Source organism: Juglans microcarpa x Juglans regia, chromosome 7D (assembly GCF_004785595.1).
Source record: "Juglans microcarpa x Juglans regia isolate MS1-56 chromosome 7D, Jm3101_v1.0, whole genome shotgun sequence".
In the NCBI taxonomy this organism is placed as follows: domain Eukaryota; kingdom Viridiplantae; phylum Streptophyta; class Magnoliopsida; order Fagales; family Juglandaceae; genus Juglans; species Juglans microcarpa x Juglans regia.
The window spans coordinates 25,875,441-25,894,311 of NC_054606.1; the positions used below are offsets into that span (position 1 = coordinate 25,875,441).

The 18,871-nt window shown below is 36.0% G+C and overlaps 2 protein-coding genes across 2 annotated transcripts; both read right to left on the reverse strand.

Moving 5' to 3' along the window:
* Positions 1–2,875: 2,875 nt before the first annotated feature.
* Positions 2,876–5,553, reverse strand: LOC121238255. Its single transcript, XM_041135083.1, has 5 exons — positions 5,399–5,553; positions 3,748–3,892; positions 3,625–3,683; positions 3,488–3,535; positions 2,876–3,156 (listed from the first exon to the last, which is right to left on the reverse strand). Exons 1-5 carry the CDS (start codon positions 5,551–5,553, stop codon positions 3,057–3,059), a joined length of 507 nt encoding a protein of 168 aa, XP_040991017.1. The 3' UTR covers positions 2,876–3,056.
* A 7,775-nt stretch (positions 5,554–13,328) lies between these two features.
* Positions 13,329–17,330, reverse strand: LOC121239597 (GPI mannosyltransferase 2). Its single transcript, XM_041136872.1, is given in 9 exon segments — positions 13,329–13,637; positions 14,065–14,234; positions 14,520–14,767; positions 15,206–15,384; positions 15,865–16,060; positions 16,150–16,242; positions 16,554–16,659; positions 16,776–16,802; positions 16,805–17,330. Coding segments are annotated over 9 exon segments (1,689 nt in total). The 5' UTR covers positions 17,316–17,330; the 3' UTR covers positions 13,329–13,478.
* Between the last annotated feature and the right edge of the window lie 1,541 nt (positions 17,331–18,871).

Consider the following 18,871-nt stretch of genomic DNA (forward strand, 5'->3'; position numbering starts at 1 on the left):
TTTTATTTTATTCTTTCTAAATTAATTGTTGATAGATTTTAATGTGTTGTGTAATGTTATACAAATACACACACCGACGAAAACAAATAAAGTAAAAACAATCACATCAAGCATATGACACATAATATACGTGGTTCGACAAATTATCTACGTCTACAGAATTGCAAAAATCTCATTAATAGAAGAGATTACAATCACTCTATCTCAACTCATACTCTCTAGGATTTTTTTTGCTATCTCACACAATATGCACTCAATTGACAATTGTTCTCTCTCAAAATATACTGAAAGTCGTCCAACACAAATCAAATATGACAAATATATAGCAAACGGCATTGAAAACTCTAATCTGACAAAATATGTGTTCTTCACTAGAGCGGCGTGTCGAGCGCGCCTTGAGCGAAAGACCAAATCAACATTGGTTCGAGCGGGGTGTCGAGCGGAACTCGAGCACACATTAAGGTTTGTGTCTCACTCAAACTCACTGTCGCCTGAGACTCGAGTGAACCCACAGGTTGAACTTTGCTCGAACCCACTGTCGAGCACAAGTCGAGTGAACTCACGAGTTGAGTTTCAATCGAACGCAAGTCGAGTGAACTCACGGATTGAGTTTTGATCGAGCTCACATCGAGCGCATGTCAAGCACCAAGTTCTTCTTTTATTTGAAGTGTGTAGTGTGTAGAGATAATAAATAGAATTATTCTTCTTTTATTTGTTGCCTTTATGCCTTTCCATCGAATTTTTCTAACATAAATATATTATTTTTCTTAAACACCAAGTTCTGAACATGAAAAAACTGTCAGGTCCATTCTCTCGCTCTCACTGTGATTTGTTTGTACTTTTTAGCATTTGTGGATGCAATTTTTCAAAGGACGGTGCTACTCCCACCGCCCACGGAGGGAGTCCACCGAAACCAACCACCAAATAACTAAAAAAAAAAATTTGTCTTTTTTCTTTTTTTTTTCAAACATTTTTTTAAATTCATGAAATATTTTTTTAAAAAAGTAAAAAATATAAATTCATTTTAAAATAATTACTTAACAATTTTTAAATACAGCACAAAAAAACAATATAACTTTTTTCAAATTTCAAAACAAAAATTATATTCAAATAAATTTTTAAATTTATAATATTTTATTCAACTTTTTTTTTCTAAAACTTAGTAAAATATCTTAATTCAAACTATTTCGCTACTCTTTATAGATATTTTGAAGTATTCTTAATCTGCAAATCATCCGTTGGAGAATACATGGTTATGTAAAGAAGACTTTGAGTCAATCATCTAAAAACATTGAAATGGGCTGCCCTTTTGCCTTCCAGGAATTTACAAAAAGAAATGATAATTACAATTGTGAGTGTATAAATATTGTATAATTATTTTAAAAAAATAATATATACGGGATCTACATAAAAAAAATTAATTTTTTAATAATAAATTTTACTCTTTTTTAAAATAATTAGACGAGACTTGCGTACGCCATAATTACATGTAATATACTCTTACAAAAAAGAAATGTTAATTACAGCTTGTCTTTGCTTCTGCTTTCTCCTAGACTTTTTAAACCATCCCGGAAGCCTACCTTTCTTTCTTATCTTTTATACAATAAAGTTTTAAATAATAAGTTGATAAAAGTTTTCAAGAGCATGTTTTAAAACTTGTTTCTTGTTACAGTTGGGGGACCAAATCATTAATATTTGGTTTTTATTAAGATCTTATTTAGATATAAAAATAGTTTCATCTTATCTCATCTAATCATTATAATTTTTTTAAATTTTTTTATAAAATATAATAAATAATTTAACTTTTTCAAATAAAAAAAAATGAAAGAAAGAAGAAAGAAGTTATGGCATTTATATACGCACTTTTTTTTAAGTTATTTTTTATATAGATTTTTTTTAAAATTTTAAATATTTAAAAAAATAAAATAAATTTAAAACATCACTAAAAAATAGTTCCTTAATTATAAAGTAAGAAATATTATTAAAAAAATACTTTCTTAATCAAGAAGTAAAATAAAAAATAAAGAAATCCCAACAGGAAGACTAATATTTTTTTATGATTTTTTATTTTATTTCATGATTAAGGAAGTATTTTTTTAATAATATTAAAAAATATTTATATATTTTTAAAATATTAAAAATTATTAAAAAAAATCTATATAAAAAAAAATTAAAAAAAAACACACGTTAGAGCCCAACAGGAGCTCCGTGGCTCTAGCATTAATCCTTCAGAAAGGCCCTATCTTCGAAGGCCCTATCTTCGAATAATGGCAATCCATTCTCTTTTGTTATTCTAATAGGGGAGCATAAATCGATCAAGTGGCATATACAGCAGGTCAACTTTCTGGTGAGCAAAGAGATGAAACTCGGCACAGGTTATCTAGTCCTACTTCCAAACCTATGAAGCTGTAGACATAATCCCCATGGACCTCCATATGATTATCGCAAGCATACCCTTTACATGCTCGAAACTAAGTTGAACAAGCACGAGAAGTGCAAAATAAATCAGTAAGGCCGACTTAAAAACGGTATAATCTTCAACAGAACAAAGAAAATAATCAAAGTTAACAGATGAATGAGTCTAACCTGCACACGCATGACAAAAAATGCTGTGGCTGCCATAAATGCCAATTGCAGAATAAATGGGAGACAAGAGACAGTCAAGTATCCCAGCTTTGCTAATGAATCATTTTCCAGTGGGAGAGCAACAGGATCTCCTTCTAGTCATATGCTTCCTCTGTCTAAGATTGTGATGCCCTGTTGCAAGCAATCATTGGCTGTAAATGTTGTTCATCATAACGAAAAATAAAGGATCACGCCTCTAAAGAATACATTAGGATGAGTCGACCACTAAAAATGAAAAAATACCATCTATCTGCATGATATAAAGAGTTTCGAGCGTTACAGCTGCATAAAAAGCGATGAGGCGATTAGCAAGGTGAAAACCCATTAACACTAGAAAAAAAGATGAGCATACCAATAATGACTGTGAATATAGTTGTACAGAAGAGGTAGTCTTGCTTTGCACCAGGGCCTCATTTCATCTAAGGAATGTCCTAGACATAAATTGTAGTATCCATATGCTTGAAACGCAATAAATGGAGTGAAAATATATATGCAGCGCAAAGCACCAGAAATAAGGACCTGTACCTCCAACTGGAATAGAAATAAGAATTACCAAAATCACCATCTTGCCCTATGCATCAATGAAAAAACTGAACATAGCCTTGCACATAAAAGGGAGTAATTTCAAAGCAACACTCTCAGACTTTACCACTTTCTTGATAAACATAAAAGAATAAACAAAATAACCTTTGATCAATTGATTTCTTGGTCTAACATCATCATATGCATATGTCAAGATTAGAACAGTCGAACATGCAAACTTGTTTTGGTTGCTTGAGCCAGTATCTTATTCCACGAAAGGAAAGAATAGCCTCTACTATAAACAGAAAATATATGTCAGAGAAACAACACAGTATCTCACATAAGCATGTTTTTTGACAAATACAGCATCATAAGCTCGATGTAGCGTCTGAAAACAAAAATAGCCTGCGTTAAGCACTCCGTTAGACCTGGCACAACTAGAGAGAGCAAGCAGAAGAACGGCAATACTATTTCCACCTGTTACCAGGTGGTATATCCCTCCAATAGAAAACAGGGCATACAGACTCTCTGAATATCTGTCATAACAGGGGCATCATTTATTTCAAACATCGACTTCAATAGAATGGGCCAGAACATTACATCGCCGAATAAAATACCGATGCTGGATTGAAGCAAAACAAGATGGAAGCCCGCAACATGGAGTTTGTAAATTTGTTTGTGAATTTCTACGCGAGATGGAAGCTTAATTGAATTTATGGTGTTTTTGTTGGTGAATTTTGCTAAACTACACTCGACAGTGCCTCTCAGGGAGTCAGGGTATTGATCTTTCTCTCAGTACTCTTCAAAATGTTAAGAGTTTGGCAAGTAATTCAGTAAAAAAAAAAAAAAAAAGATCATCATATGTTATAGTATATATTATAATTTATACACGTATACTAGATAATTATTAATGCCACAAAAAATGACATGTTATGACACACACACACACACAAGTTTTAAGCTCACAAGCATAAACTCAAGTGTTTTGACATGTTATAGTCACAAGTTACGGTTAAACTTAATTTTGATGGTGCCTTATTTCGACCTTCTGAGTTAGCTTGTATTGGTGTTATTTTGAGAGATGATATGTGTTGTTTTATTGGCTTCAAGTCGAAAGGAACATGGAGTGTTTGAGGTAGATGATATTGAAGTTTTGGCTGCATTACGAGATTTACAGTTAATTTTATATTTGGGTTTTTCTTATCTGATTTTAGAAGAGGATTCTTTGAATATTATTGAAATTGTTCGTTTGAAAGAACTAAATTTATCTAGAAGGGGTCAGTGAATGTAGAAATTCAATGTCTTCTTTGTTAGTTCAAAATGTATGATGTGATTCATGTTGGTTGACAAGGGAATGAAACCGCTCACTTATTTGCAAGACAGGCTTGTTTTGTGAAAGACACTATTCAATGGTGGCATAAGTGTCCAGGTTTGATCCAATCTAGATTTTTATTTGATGCTACTTTGTAATTGTACTTCTTTGTGATTCTATGTACTATATTTCATTATGAATGAAATAAGTTTCTTATAAAAAAAAAAAATTAGGCTTTGAAATTGGGCACAAGTAAGAGAGCATATGCTGAGAGGTATCTTTTCTCTCTCTCTCTCTCTCTGTTATAGAATTGACTACGCCCAAACTATTATGCGATAGTATAGTATAGTGTAGGATGTCGATCCAAAGGGAGTTGGAAAAAACACTACAAGATGCAAGTTTATGGGAAAAGATTAAATGACAATATGACAAGAATATGAAAATTCTACCTAAAGCACGCAATTAAAATGAGATTAGGACTTGGATAAAAAGGTAAAAAAAACTTCGGGCTTCCATCAACCAGATCCAATACTCTTACTTTTTCAATCCAAACTATATATACAATTAAGAATTATAGCACCAAATTCCTAATTGAAATATATGACATTATATTCATCTACTTTCTCAAATTTAATTATACAATTTATTCTCCATTTACAAACCACAGTTTCATATATAAAAATGAATATCATATCTAAAGACGGTACTATGTTCACAAACAATAGCGTAGCAAAAGATCACATCAATAACATGAAAAATAATTGTTTAAGTCACAATCATATATTCATAATCCTATAGCTCCACGAAATCAAACCATAGCAAGATTTAATATAATTGTCTCAAATTTATAAAAATTCAAAACAAATAGATAATTCAATCCTAGAATCTTAAACAATAAAACTTAATCTATGAATTGAAATAAAGTCAAAATATTTTCACCAATCAATTTCTAACTCCAGCGGCTCATTCAACTCTACTTGGCGAAGAGCTTGCTCATCTCGAATCCCTTCTTCTCTGATGAAGCCGGGTGGTGGTAGGATGTAGTCATTGCCTCGAGGCTCTATCATATTGACCCCACCCTTCACAAGCTTCATTTCTCGCCACAGACTTCGCCCCTTCCCATGGGAGTTGGGAACTTCATTTTCAGATGATAAGTGGAGGTGATCACCTTCAGATTGTTGAGCGCGCACTGCCCTAGTATGGCATTGTATAAAGAAGGGGACTTTACCACTATGAAGTTAGTCATCATGGAGGCTGTGTGTGGGGCCGTCCTAGTCAAGACTGAGAGAGTGATGGTTCCTACCAGCTAAACCATATCCCCTATGAGCCCTTTCAACAACATGGGCGCTGGTTGCAGGTGAGCAAGGTCAATCCCCATCCAAGAGATGGCATCCCAGAAGAAGATGTCAACCAAACTGTCGTTATCAATGAGGATTCTTCTGGTGGTCTGACCACCTACATTGTCACAATTAGGGCATCGTTGTGGGGGTAAAGGACACCTTCTTCATTGCCCTCCCCGAAGGCGATGGTGGGTGCGGGCTCCTCCTTTCTTTGCTTTGTCAGGCGATGTTCAGCCATGTATACCTCATCGAATCATGCCCTTCTGGCATGAGTCTTCCTGCCGAAAGAGGTGGAACCACCTCCCATGAATCTGCCAACTGTGGTTCAAATCTAGCCCAACGGGGCATTATCTCGAGGCAGCATCCGAGGACGGTGGTGCAAGGGCTTGCGCGCTGCTCGCCTCCTTGGACTCTCACTTCTCCTGGGTCTGGAAAACCTTTTCCAACTTCACTCTCTTTCCTCTCAGGGGTTGACATGGTTCCGAAGAGGTATGTATCCGCCATTCTCCTTTCTTCCTCACGAGACTTGCACTCCGCCGTGTTATGGGTGATGAAACGATGGATCGTGCAATAACGAGACCAGGGGCCAATCTGTTCTCCTTCTTTATTTTCAGCGTTCCCCGGTCACGTTGGGTGTCTGCCCCCCTTCGACAGGCTAGAATCATCCCAGCCTTTGCTATAGTGTCCTCCCTTTGCTTTGTTTGTAGTTTTGGATTTTGCTTTGTTTTTTTTTTTCTTGGTGCTGTCAACGCTCGAAGTGTGTCTTCAGCATTTGTGAACCCATCGGCTTGGTCCATGAATTCTCGTAGTGTGGTGGGTATCTTCCTGGCCAACTCGACCATAAACAGATTTCGAGGCCATATGCCGCCTAGGAGGGCGGCGAGTGTAATCTTCTCATCCTGATCGTCAATAGACATGTGCTCTTTGTTGAATCTTGACAGATAAACCTTCAAGCTCTTGTCCTCTCACTGCTTAATGGTGAGAAGGTAGGCTGTTGGGCATCTTCTCTTTCTGCTAGTCATAAATTGCATAATGAAGAGACAAGCCAGGTCCTCGAAGCTGTAGATCAAGTTTGGTGCCAGCAAAATGAATAGGCCTTCGTTGCACCCTTTAGGGTCAATGTGAAGGCTCTGCATGCAATCTCCCCTGGCAATCCATGTAATTTCATGTGTGCTTCGAAGGTGTCCAGATGTTCCAAGAGGTCCTTAACAATGTTTTGAATACCGTACCGGATGGCGTACCGGTCAAGGCACTGGAACGAAATATTTCGGTACCGGTACCGTTTCGTGTACCATTTCGGGATAGTCGATATATGAATAAATTATATATATAAATATATATAACAATTATATTCTAAAATAATAGTTTATATATGAATAAATTATATATAAATACATACATATATATAAATTATAAATAGTCTAGTCTAAATTGGGGGTCAAAAAATGAACTTGTAGTTTGAAAAAATGGAAAAAAAAATAAATGAAGGCCGAAATATCGGCCGGTACAGGCCGAAATTTAGGCCGAAACGGCCGGTACCGGCCCATACGGCCGGTATTTAAGCCGGTACGAAATACAGGTAGTATCTGTACCGGCCGGTACGAAATGATTTTTAAAACTTTGGTCCTTGAACCCATCATATAAGTCTATCTCAGCGACTTTGAATTTTGGTGGCAGTGGCATAGCCATCACTTCCACACTGTATGGTAGGTTCGTATTCGTGAGCATTTGGTCTACCGAGGACAAGGCTCCCACCTTCTTGGCCATGATTTCGTATTTGTCCATGAGGTCATGAAGCTCATGCTGCATCTTCTTCTTCTCTTTGTTATCGGCATCCATTCCTCCGACAGCCAGTTATTCAGCCTATTTGTTGTGGTTGGGCTCGGTATCTTCTGGCAACTTGGAAGTGTCTGCCCATAAAGCTTCTTTCTCATTCTGGAGTGCTTCCACTTGTGTTGTCAACGTCTTCACTAACTGTTCCATTTTCACTAAATGTGCTTCCATGTCTGTTGATAAGGTTTCTGGTCCTCAAGTTATCTGAGAACAAGTTGTCATCGACATACAAAGGACACGTTATATCTAAAGAAAAGATCTCACAGACGGTGCTATTGTTAACGTCGTATTTTATACACCTTGACAAGGCTCTAGCAACTCGAGTCAGGATCGTCACCTGCAAATACAAAGAAGAAGGTGGGCTCGGGGTGGTCCGAGAAGCCTTCGATGTCCTTGGATGTATCTCAAAGGCTTTTGTATCCAGAATCCAGAAAGACTTTTTCGTACCTGGGATGAGGCTTTTATAGTAAGTCCTTCAGGGGGGTACCTTGTCAGGCATAAGCTGTCTCGTCCACGCTTGTCATAGTCTGGGCATTTAATGTGACGTGATCTTTTGAGGCAATGTCATTAATGCTGCGTGGTCCCCTAGGCGAGTCCTGATGATGGGCGAATGGCACTGTCCTTTGGGGTTACCCTGTTAGATTTAAGTCGTTATGCCCATGCTTACCATAGTACAAGCATTTAATGCGGTGTGATCTTTTGAAGCAAGGTCATTAATGCGGTGTGCCTCCAATGTTTGCACCATTAATGCGGCGTGACCCTCTGGACGAATCTTGATGATGGGCGAACGACGTTGTCCTTCGAGGTACCCTTTGTCAAAGAATGGAGGGTCGCATGCATCTTCTATTGGCACGATGATGTAATTCCTTTATGTGAGGTGCGATGGGGACTGTTAAAGTAGGTGGGTCCGATCTGTCCCTGGCATATAATTTATCGCGTTTCGTACCCTGCTTCCTCTGATGCGATCTCGTGGGCCGGGCCCTATTAACAACCCTAAGGCCTTTAGAACAATGAGATTTGGATCAGGCAAGGCCGGGGCGAGGCAGGCTCAGTTATTGGGCCAAAATATACTGAGAATGGGCTGGCAAGAAATATCCCTCCCAATGGGAATATGAAATAAATAGTTTTTAGTATTGCATTTAATGTAATAAACAGGCCATGTGCTTTCATATGATTGGCTTATATATTCCATCATCTTGGTTTCATCTTCTTTTCATGTTAGCTTAATATAAATTTTACTTCAGCATTTGGTTATCTGTATTTAAGGCTAAAATCATCTACCAAATAAGTACTTATTGCTAGAAAATTGAGATCACACCTCGTACATTACCAAAATAAGGTTGGTTGCATTTGAATGCTGAGATGATCTCAAATGATTTAAGATAATCTGTAAATAGTAATATTTTGTGAATTTCATTTAAATGTGTTTAAATGTAAATAGGTTAATATATGTGTTTAAATATATGAAGTAGATTGAGATAAATTTAACTTTTTTTATAGAAAGTTACAAATGTAGTGGATCATATCAATGATTAGTTTAAGATGGGTTGAGGTAATTGTTTATGTTCCAAACATAAATATATCTCAAGCAAGCAACATCAGTATATTAAAAGCAAATTATTATAAAAATATGTCTCACCTCACAGTAGAATAAAGCAGTACTAATGTAGTTACAAAAACACACACAAACAAGCTGGAAGAAGATCAAGAAGAAGAACCCCTTGGATTTCTATATATAGAATACGGCATCAAACCTCCAGTACTTGCTCACCGCCACCTTTCTCTTGCTCCATTGAGACATTGCCGTTAACAGTTGGAGAGCTTGAATTTTCTGCTTGAAGATTGTTTGGAATATTGAAATACTGCTGGATTGAATCATATATATTGAATAATCTGAAGGATATAGTATCGAGTAATTCAATAACCTGTGGATTATATGGGTCGAGTAATATCCTTATGGAAAATAGAGATAAAATAGCTCATCCAAAGGCAGGGGAGATGATCAATACTAGACAAGTACATGCGAGAACACCCGAGATGTAGCAAATAAGCCTAGCGACATGGTGGTAGCTAGCATTTGGAATGGGTTGGAATAATTCCATCAATGCTAGGAAGTGAACACATATAACTCCAATGAAAAAAGACATGATTGTTTGGTGTGTCTCAAATGGAGAGGAACCTAAGTTCTGATACCGTACTTGAAGAAGGTTCACCAACACTTGAATGAAAATATGGATGGTGACTAGGAATCGGATGGATAGACCTGCAAGGAATCTTCCACCTCGCTGATCTTGATCACTGCAAACCAAAACAAGATGAATGTAGCATCCTTAATTAGTAGCTTCCACCATGATCACCTTCAACTTTCTTTTTTATGTATTTTGAATTCTTTGTTACTCATGTTGAAATATTATAAGGTGCTTAGAGTCAATGATCATAAAAGAGAGCTGTTACAGATACAAAGAGATTACACAAAATCAACCCATAAACTGGTGTGGTTTTATGAAATCCATTAGATCTACTTTATAATATAAATAACTTTACATGCAATCTGACGTATCATATCAAGTCACATCAATTTGTAGATTTATTTTCGTGTAATCCCTTTTATGATTAAAATATTTTTCAGTTAGAATTGAGAGCATTACAATTATTGTATAGGATATAATATATCTACAACCTTTTTGCATTAATCCATGTATTTTCACCTGAATCTTGGACTTGCCAGGGCAAATTTACTTCAAAAAGTCGACATGAATGGCTAATGATGTAAACTATTTTTTACTGGTTTTTAATTCTAACGTCGATGAAAAATCTTTCATAAGCATTTGAACACTGGAGATCAAAGGTGTATGGCCCTAGCTGTATAAAATATGTATATTACAATAATTTACATTACATTTCAGTAAAGGTTGAGAACGTTTTACGTTCTCCAGTTATATATAAAATTGTAATAAATAAAGGGGAACCCATGGTTTAGAGATTTTTCTACTTGCAAGTTAGTGTGAATTGCACACATTCCATATATAATATCGTTGACATAATATATATATATATATAGATATATATAATTTGATTAATAAGAGGAAGTTAAATATAGATTAATTCTTACAAATAATTAAATTGTATCAAATCAATGGTGTCGATGGTATGGCCTTCACATTGACTTATAATATAACTTTATGATGATTTAGGAGATGCTTAGATAATTAGATGATATGAAAATTTTGTTATTAGTAGTGAAATAGTTTGTGAATAGTAATAAAATAGCTTGTGAATAGTAATAAAATGGCTTGAGTTAATTAGATGTTTTATTGAGTTTTGGGAAATGACAGAAAAAAAAAAATTGAATAAAAATATTACAAAGTTAAAATATTGTTAAAATATAATTTTTTAATAGTATTCTTGTTTTGAAATTTAAAAAAATTACATTATTTTCTGTGTTTTGTTTAGAAGTTCAGGAAAGTTATAATAATTAACTAATGATCAGATGAAAAATTGAAAATTAGAAATTAGAAAATATTTATATTTGAGTGATATTTGGCAATGAAATTATAAGAAATTATGAGATGACATAAGATGAGAATATCTCACTTCTCAAACAAGTCCTTAATGTCTAAAATCCAACCATTAGTTACCCTTAAAAAGGAAAATAATTTGTAAGAATCAAATTTTAATATCTATATTTCAAATCAAATTATTTCATATGAAGAATGTGTAATGTAAAAGTCATCAAATAGAACTATTCTTAGATGTAATCCTTCATTTGACAGGGAAGTTATGAAAAAGCTCGACAATACTCGAATCATATATTTTCTCCTGCAGTGCTATGTTTTTGGAAACGTAGATAAAATAATTATTTTTAGAATACAAGTATATGAAAATTAGATAAATAATTTTAGTACGAACAAGTATAGCTATGACATAGTTTTAGTACAAGTTTTTTTAGATGCTAACCGAGGAAGATTGTCGAAGCTGTTTACATCCATTTTCGCTAGCTGTAGCCTGTACTGTTGTTACGCTCCCTTCTGGCACTTGGGCTCTGCTTGCTTTCCAATTTCCAATCCTGCCTTGCTTTGGTATTTATATACACTACACACACCTAGACATATAGGATTATTTGGAATGCAGTTGCCTATTACATTCAAATTTATAAGCTGAACCAAAATATAAATTGATTAAAAAAAGAGAGATTATATTTATGAGAATATTAAAACAGGAAAGACAATACACAAAACAATCATTCTACTGTATACCCACCCTCTCATCCAAATAAGAAAAAAACACTAGTCATAAAATGTAGCTACACTCGAAGGTGCAGAATTTATTTATTTATTTATTTATTTATTTACAATAATGCTTATTTTTACCATGCTTATTTTTATTACCATGCTTATTTTTATTGTTTTAATATTTTGGTTTTATTCTTTCTAAAATAATTGAATTCCTTTACTCATTATCTATATACTATATATTTGATAAAAGAAAAAAAAATAAAAAATTATGTATATTGTGAGATTCGTGAGAATGATAAGTAGAATTTTTCTTTTAAACCATTTTTTAATGACATTGTTGATAGACATCAATAGAACCAACTTTTCCAACCTAACCAGTAATCCTCCCAAATTATAATCTTGACTTAATTCGTTACCGCATGAGAGTGATTGTGAACAGCCATTTTCGCAGTGTTCTGGGATCGCTTTCAACCCGTCAGACTAGTTGGAGGGTTCCTTTTATTTGTTGCCTTTATGCCTTTCCAAGTTCTGAACATGAAAAAACTGACAGGTCCATCCATTCTCTCGCTCTCACTTTGATTTGTTTTTACTTTTTAGCATTTGTGGATGCAATTTTTCAAATGCCACCTCACCGGCTACGAAGGCCGGCAACCACAATCAGAATAACAGTAATCTTTGACGGAGTTAGCCAGAGGAGTAAACTCTGGGATGTTTCAATTTTGGAACACAACTGTTGTACGATATTTTCAGCTATTCAAATATATTTTTAAACATAAAAATTTAATAAAATATATTAATTCAAACTATTTTGCTAGTCTTTATAAATATTTTCAAGTATTCTTAATTTACAAATCATCCATTAGAGAATACATGGTTACGTAAATTAAGAAGACTTGGGAGTCAATCATCTAAAAACTTTGGGTAGTGAGAGAACCAGGAAGAAATGTTAATTACTGCTTGTCTTTGCTACTGCTTTCTCTCGGACTTTTTAAACCATCCCTAGAGGCTAAGCCAACCTTGATTTGACCCTCGTCATATCTAATTGGCCCCCCAAGGCCCCACCCCCCATCTCAACCACACTATTTTCATATCTCGTCGTTCTAAACATTCGGTAACAAGTGATTCCGAGATAGAGGTATTTGAGACACGAAAGGAAAATGATAAATACATAATATTTTTATTATCTTTTATACAATAATGTTTTAAATAATAAGTTGATAAAAGTTTTCAAGAGCATGTTTTAAAACTTTTATACATAATAGTCGAGAATTCCCAATCTTATACCAACTGCTTTTTGGGTCTATGCCTCCTGCTGCTGTAGAATGCCTGCTCCCCCAGAATTACGGTACTCAGTCTAATGCTGCAACAAAAGCTTCGTCTCAAACCTACAGGCACGAACAGCTTACATATCCTGTCAAAAATATAGCTTCACATGATGCTAATTTACATACAGAATCAAAGGCGATCTCGTTTTGCCGCAAAGACAAGAAGTTGATTTTAGCTCTTATCGTTCTGCATATGAAATCAATCCAAGCCGAGGTGAATAACGCAAACCCACGTGCATTTAGACCAGCTCTTAGCCCGCAGGTAAGAGGGCCACTACCGCCCTTATCATGTGAAAGGGTAAAAGTTTGAAAATAGCAAACTGCCGAGAAGTATGTAGGCTGCAGAGTAGGCCCAAATCAGATATGCCCATCTCCTACGTTGTACCATTAGATTTGAGGCAAACCAATAAATGGGAGGGCTGGCAGACAAAAAGCGTGTAGCCACCTGCCAAAAACCAATAGTCAGGAAAACCCTATATTCGAATAATGGCAATCCAGCAAATTTAAAATATACTTTAAAACAGCTACAAGCAAAACAAAAAGCTATTTTTTACTTCTAATGACGAACCAGAGTGCAGCACCTCAAGTGTATGTCCAAAAGCAGATTGTTATAAGCAAGTTTTTATTAATTGAAAATAAGCAAAGAGATGAAACTCGGCACAGGTTATCTAGTCCTACTTCCACACCTATGAAGGTGTAGACATAATCGCCATGGACCTCCATATGATTATCGCAAGCATACCCTTTACATCCTCAAAACTAAGTTGAACCAACACGAGAAGTGCAAAATAAATTAGTGAGGCCGATTTAAAAACGTATAATTTCAACAGATCAAAGAAAACAATCAAAGTTAACAGATGAATGAGTCTAACCTGCACATGCATGACAAAAAATGATGTGGCTGCCATAAATGCCAATTGCAGAATAAATGGGAGACAAGAGACAGTCAAGTATCCAAGCTTTGCTAATGAATCATTTTTCATTGGGAGAGCAACGGGATCCCCTCTAGTCATATGCTTCCTCTGTCTAAGATTGTGATGCCCTGTTGCAAGCAATCATTGGCTGTAAATGTCGTTCATCATAACGAAAAATAAAGGATCACACCTCTACATAATAAATTAGGATGAGTCGACCACTAAAAATGAAAAAATACGAGTACGCTTCTGGGCACTCTATAGAAAGAGACCAAAATAAATGTCTAAATATAGGTCCAACTGGTTATCTAGACAGTGACTTTAACTATTCATGATTTGATGTATGGTATATTCCCTACAATGAAAGCGTAAGTCAATCAGTGTCAAGAAACACAATTTTTTTTAAGTAATACCTTGAATCTTAGAAGAAGATTTATCTGGAAAGCGGGCAATACTTGATCTTTGAACCGTCTCCAGAGAGAAAAAAACAGCTGAAGAATTCTTTTCCTCAACAGAAGCTAGAAAGCCCAGGGAGAAAAAAATTTCAGGCCTTGACTTTGCATAATAGACAATCGAACAAAGTGCCAAAGACAATATAGGAGATGCGAGTAAGAAGTTTGGCAACTGCTTCAGCTGAAAATATCTCAAGAAACCTACCCCCCTGGCATCAAAAGAAACCATCAGTGTGTATAATATTTATATATATAAATGTCTCATTTGTGTTTTATTATTTAAAAAATAATAATATTACAAGAACTAACAGAGAGAGAATTTAAATATGCATAGAGAGGTAGTTCACTGCTGCAAGTTACATGGACTTAAAAAAATAACCAATTTTTTTTCTGAAAGCTAGATAAGGCAAAACATTTTATGAGGCTCAGAACAGATCTGAAAGAATTGATGATGCTCCCAGTGAAACAAGCATTCATTTTGAGATATTTCTGTAAAGGAAGTCTCAACAAGCGAAAGGAAAATTTTAAATCTATCACCCATCTATCTGCATGATATAAAGAGTTTCGAGCATTACAGCTGCATAAAAAGCAATGAGGCGATTAGCAAGGTGAAAACCCATCAACACTAGAAAAAAAGATGAGCATACCAATAACGACTTTGAATATAGTTGTACAGAAGAGGGAGTCTTGCTTTGCACCAGGGCCTCATTTCATCTAAGGAATGTCCTAGACATAAATTGTAGTATCCATATGCTTGAAACGCAATAAATGGAGTGAAAATACATATGCAGCGCAAAGCACCAGAAATAAGGACCTGTACCGCCAACTGGAATAGAAATAAGAATTACCAAAATCACCATCTTGCCCTATGCATCAATGAAAAAACTGAACATAGCCTTGCACAAAAAAAGGAGTAATTTCAAATCAACGATCTCAGGCTTTTCTACTTTCTTGATAAACATAAAAGAATAAACAAAATAACCTTTGATCAATTGATTTCTTGGTCTAACATGGTGGATGCTTTTGGCTGACAAGAACTACTGATTCCATTCGTGACAGAGCCAAAAGAGTCTATTGAGATGCATGAACAAATAGTTTCATGAGTTTTCTTTAGACCTTAGTGGGTGAATGTAGAATAATTATATGCATATGTCAAGCCTAGAACAGTCGAACATGCAAACTTGTTTTGTAGGAGACGGATTCAAAAAATTTGGTTGCTTCAGCCAGTATCTTATTCCACGAAAAGAAAGAATAGCCTCAACTATAAACAGAAAATATATGGCAGAGAAACAACACAGTATCTCACATAAGCATTTTTTTTTACAAACACAGCATCATAAGCTCGATGTAGTGTCTGAAAACAAAAATAGCCCGCGTTAAGCACTCCATTAGACCTGGCACAACTAGAGAGAGCAAGCAGAAGAACGGCAATACTATTTCCACCTGTTACCAGGTGGTACATCCCTCCAATAGAAAACAGGGCATACAGGCTCTCTGAATATCTGTCATAACAGGGGCAAGAATAACAACTACACTTAGATTCATCATTTATTTCAAACATCGACTTCAATAGAATGGGCCAGAACATTACATCGCCGAATAAAATACCGATGCTGGATTGAAGCAAAACAAGATGGAAGCCCGCAATGCGGAGTCAGAATCCTTCAAAATAATAATTGAAAGCCTGTAAGCGTGAAAAGAGAACGAGAAAAACAACAAGCAATCAGAGGAGGGAAAAAAACAGATATAAATGTGAAGAAACCATGCATGTAGTAGACTTTCACGGGCAGAGTACTTAAATTTGAGTCTAAGCAATTGTATATCCTAATAATCCAATGAATTATACATCAACCTATACACACGGAATAATTTGAACTACAATTCAATATATATGTGTGTGTGTGTGAAAAGAAAAAATGAAATTCTTGTACGAAGGAAAAAAAAAAAAAAAGAAGAAACGCTTTCAAAGAAAAAAAGTGAGTAAATTAAACACACTTGTAAAAGTATATCGCCACGAAGACAAACGCGACGTTATTGATCACATAGCCCGACAGCCCCAGCACCGCTCTATATCCGATTAAAGGTACCAACGGCGCAAATACTGAAAGAAAAAAAAATAGCTTATTTTTTTAAAGTGATGATAAAACAAGATCATTATCTTCGGAATCGAAGGGGAAAAGAAGTCGAAGTAAAATAAAGGAAATGAATATCACAAACCCGTGCGAGAGAGGAAGGAAATTGTGAGGGGAGAAGAGGGAGGAAGGCGTAGGACTGCTCGTACTCGTAGCCGCAGTGGGCGATGCGGAGGAAGGGGACGGAGTCCCACACGACGCCGCGTTCGACGGCGGAGGCCACAGAGGGAAAGAGAATCGGTGGTGGATCGTGGTGGTGGGCGAGGCAGGAAGGGTTGAGTGGGGCGGAGGTGTCGTAGGGGGTGAGGAGTGTGCGCCAGACGATGGTGAGAGCTAAAAGGAGAAGCCTGGAGAGGATCGACGATCTAAGGACCAGTGATTGGTGGCGCTTAGAGCCGAATGTGGGGGTGATCGTCATGTGGGGGCGGAGAGCCGATGCTGAACTTTTAGAACTACGAATGAGCACTAGGAGTATGACGATGGCCACTAGGTCTATCAGTAGCCATCGCCTTGGCAGCCATGAAAACCAATGGAAAGTCTCCCTTGAAGGAAAAAAAATCCACCAATTACCATTGTCACTAGACTCGGGCCCCTGTGTTGGGCTTTGAATCTCTCGCATCCACATTTTAACGGGCTATTTGCCGCTTGTTGGACCAGAACATTTGGGCCTTATGCTCGTTTCCTTCCGTTTGGGTTGCCTTTCCATTTGCCTTTTCTATTTGACTGCGTACTACACTCTTCATCCTAAAAGTATTATCTATTTATTACTTGAAATTCAAAATTATCAGAAATTCCAATTTACTCCACCTTAAATTATTTATATTTTTCAATTTCTATCATCCGTAGGATCAAACCATCCATATAAATGAAAAACTGATCACACCACACAATCTTAAAGGTCAAATTTAAGTCGAATGCGCAAATTAATATATATATATATAAGTAATTTACTTAAAATTTAGATAATTAGGGTTGTAAATGAAAAAAAAAAAGTGTTAGTTTATGAAAAAAGACAATTCAATTAAAGAACATGCAATTTGTGTGAAGTACTCACAGTTTCTAATGCTACATTCATACTTACCATTTCAAGAATTAACTACATGATCGAGGCCCACAGCTCAAGAAGTAACAAATAAGTACTGGTATTAATAAATTTTGTAAAGAGTTTTTCTATTCACAAGCCGATATTGAAGATACACCATCTATACTATTCACATGACAAGATTTGATTTACAAGAAATTTAATTCTTAAACTTCTCTTATAAATCATATCATATAAAGTCAACAGTGAGAAGAGTTTGTCCTCCGTACCGACTTATAAATAAAATTTTTCTTTTATAAATTAATTATTAGTAGTAGTAGTAGGTGTGGAGAGTACTAAAGGGGACAAGCGAAGCCTTCATTTTCTCTCTCCAGCGAAAGAGCTCTCCAAAGAAGGTCCAACAAAGCTTACGTTGTCTTTCCAGTGGTGTGGAAAGTACTAAAGGGGACTATACCTCCTCCTGTCTGTATAGTCTAGTTATTGTTCTATCGTGTTTTTTCTTATTTTTCCTTAATTTTTTTTTTACCGTAGCATAGAGAAGTGTCGATCTACTGCTTTCCAACCACCCACGACTGCCACACAAAACTCACTAGACGCCGATCTATTGGATGGCCGAAGAAAATTGTTGAAAAGAGTGGTGCGTTTATCTCAAGTGTGACCCAAATCGTATGTGGATCTCACGTGCTGCCACACCGACGCGAGTCTAACCACCACGTGCGGCATTTTTGGGGTCAGCGGCCTCGGATCTCTTAGACCCAACCAACCTTCACTATCCTAGTGTGGCGCATGGTCCTCAAGCACGATCATCCATTAACAATTTGATGATTCTCCAACTTGCTATTTTCTTATGTTGTCATTCATCCTAACCAAGGAGTGTGAGAAAAAGGTAGCGAAAGTCTCATTCAGTCAATTCAGACAAGCGACATGCAACATAGATCCATGCACTGCGACTTCCATTTGTAGTATTGTAGTCCCTGTATCGAACTGTATCAAAACTGTTTCAGGTGGCTTCTCCTTGTGAGAAATGGGTGGGGGTCAAATTTTTGGCCCCAGATCCCTCTTCTTTTTTTTTTTTTTTTTCTGTGTTGTACTAGCTGGTTTGTGATGAATGTTGGGACCTCTTATCCTATTATTTCTTG

Bases quoted from the DNA above. Each gene is read 5' to 3' on its own strand.
- LOC121238255 (XM_041135083.1), bottom strand. From the start codon at position 5,553: ATGAAGCTTGTGAAGGGTGGGGTCAATATGATAGAGCCTCGAGGCAAT. The intron at 3,684-3,747 runs GTAATGTTCTGG...CTGTTATGACAG, and splicing joins TCGGTATTTTATTCGGCGAT to ATATTCAGAGAGTCTGTATG. The intron at 3,157-3,487 runs GTGAGATACTGT...TTTCTATTCCAG, and splicing joins TTGTCAAAAAACATGCTTAT to TTGGAGGTACAGGTCCTTAT.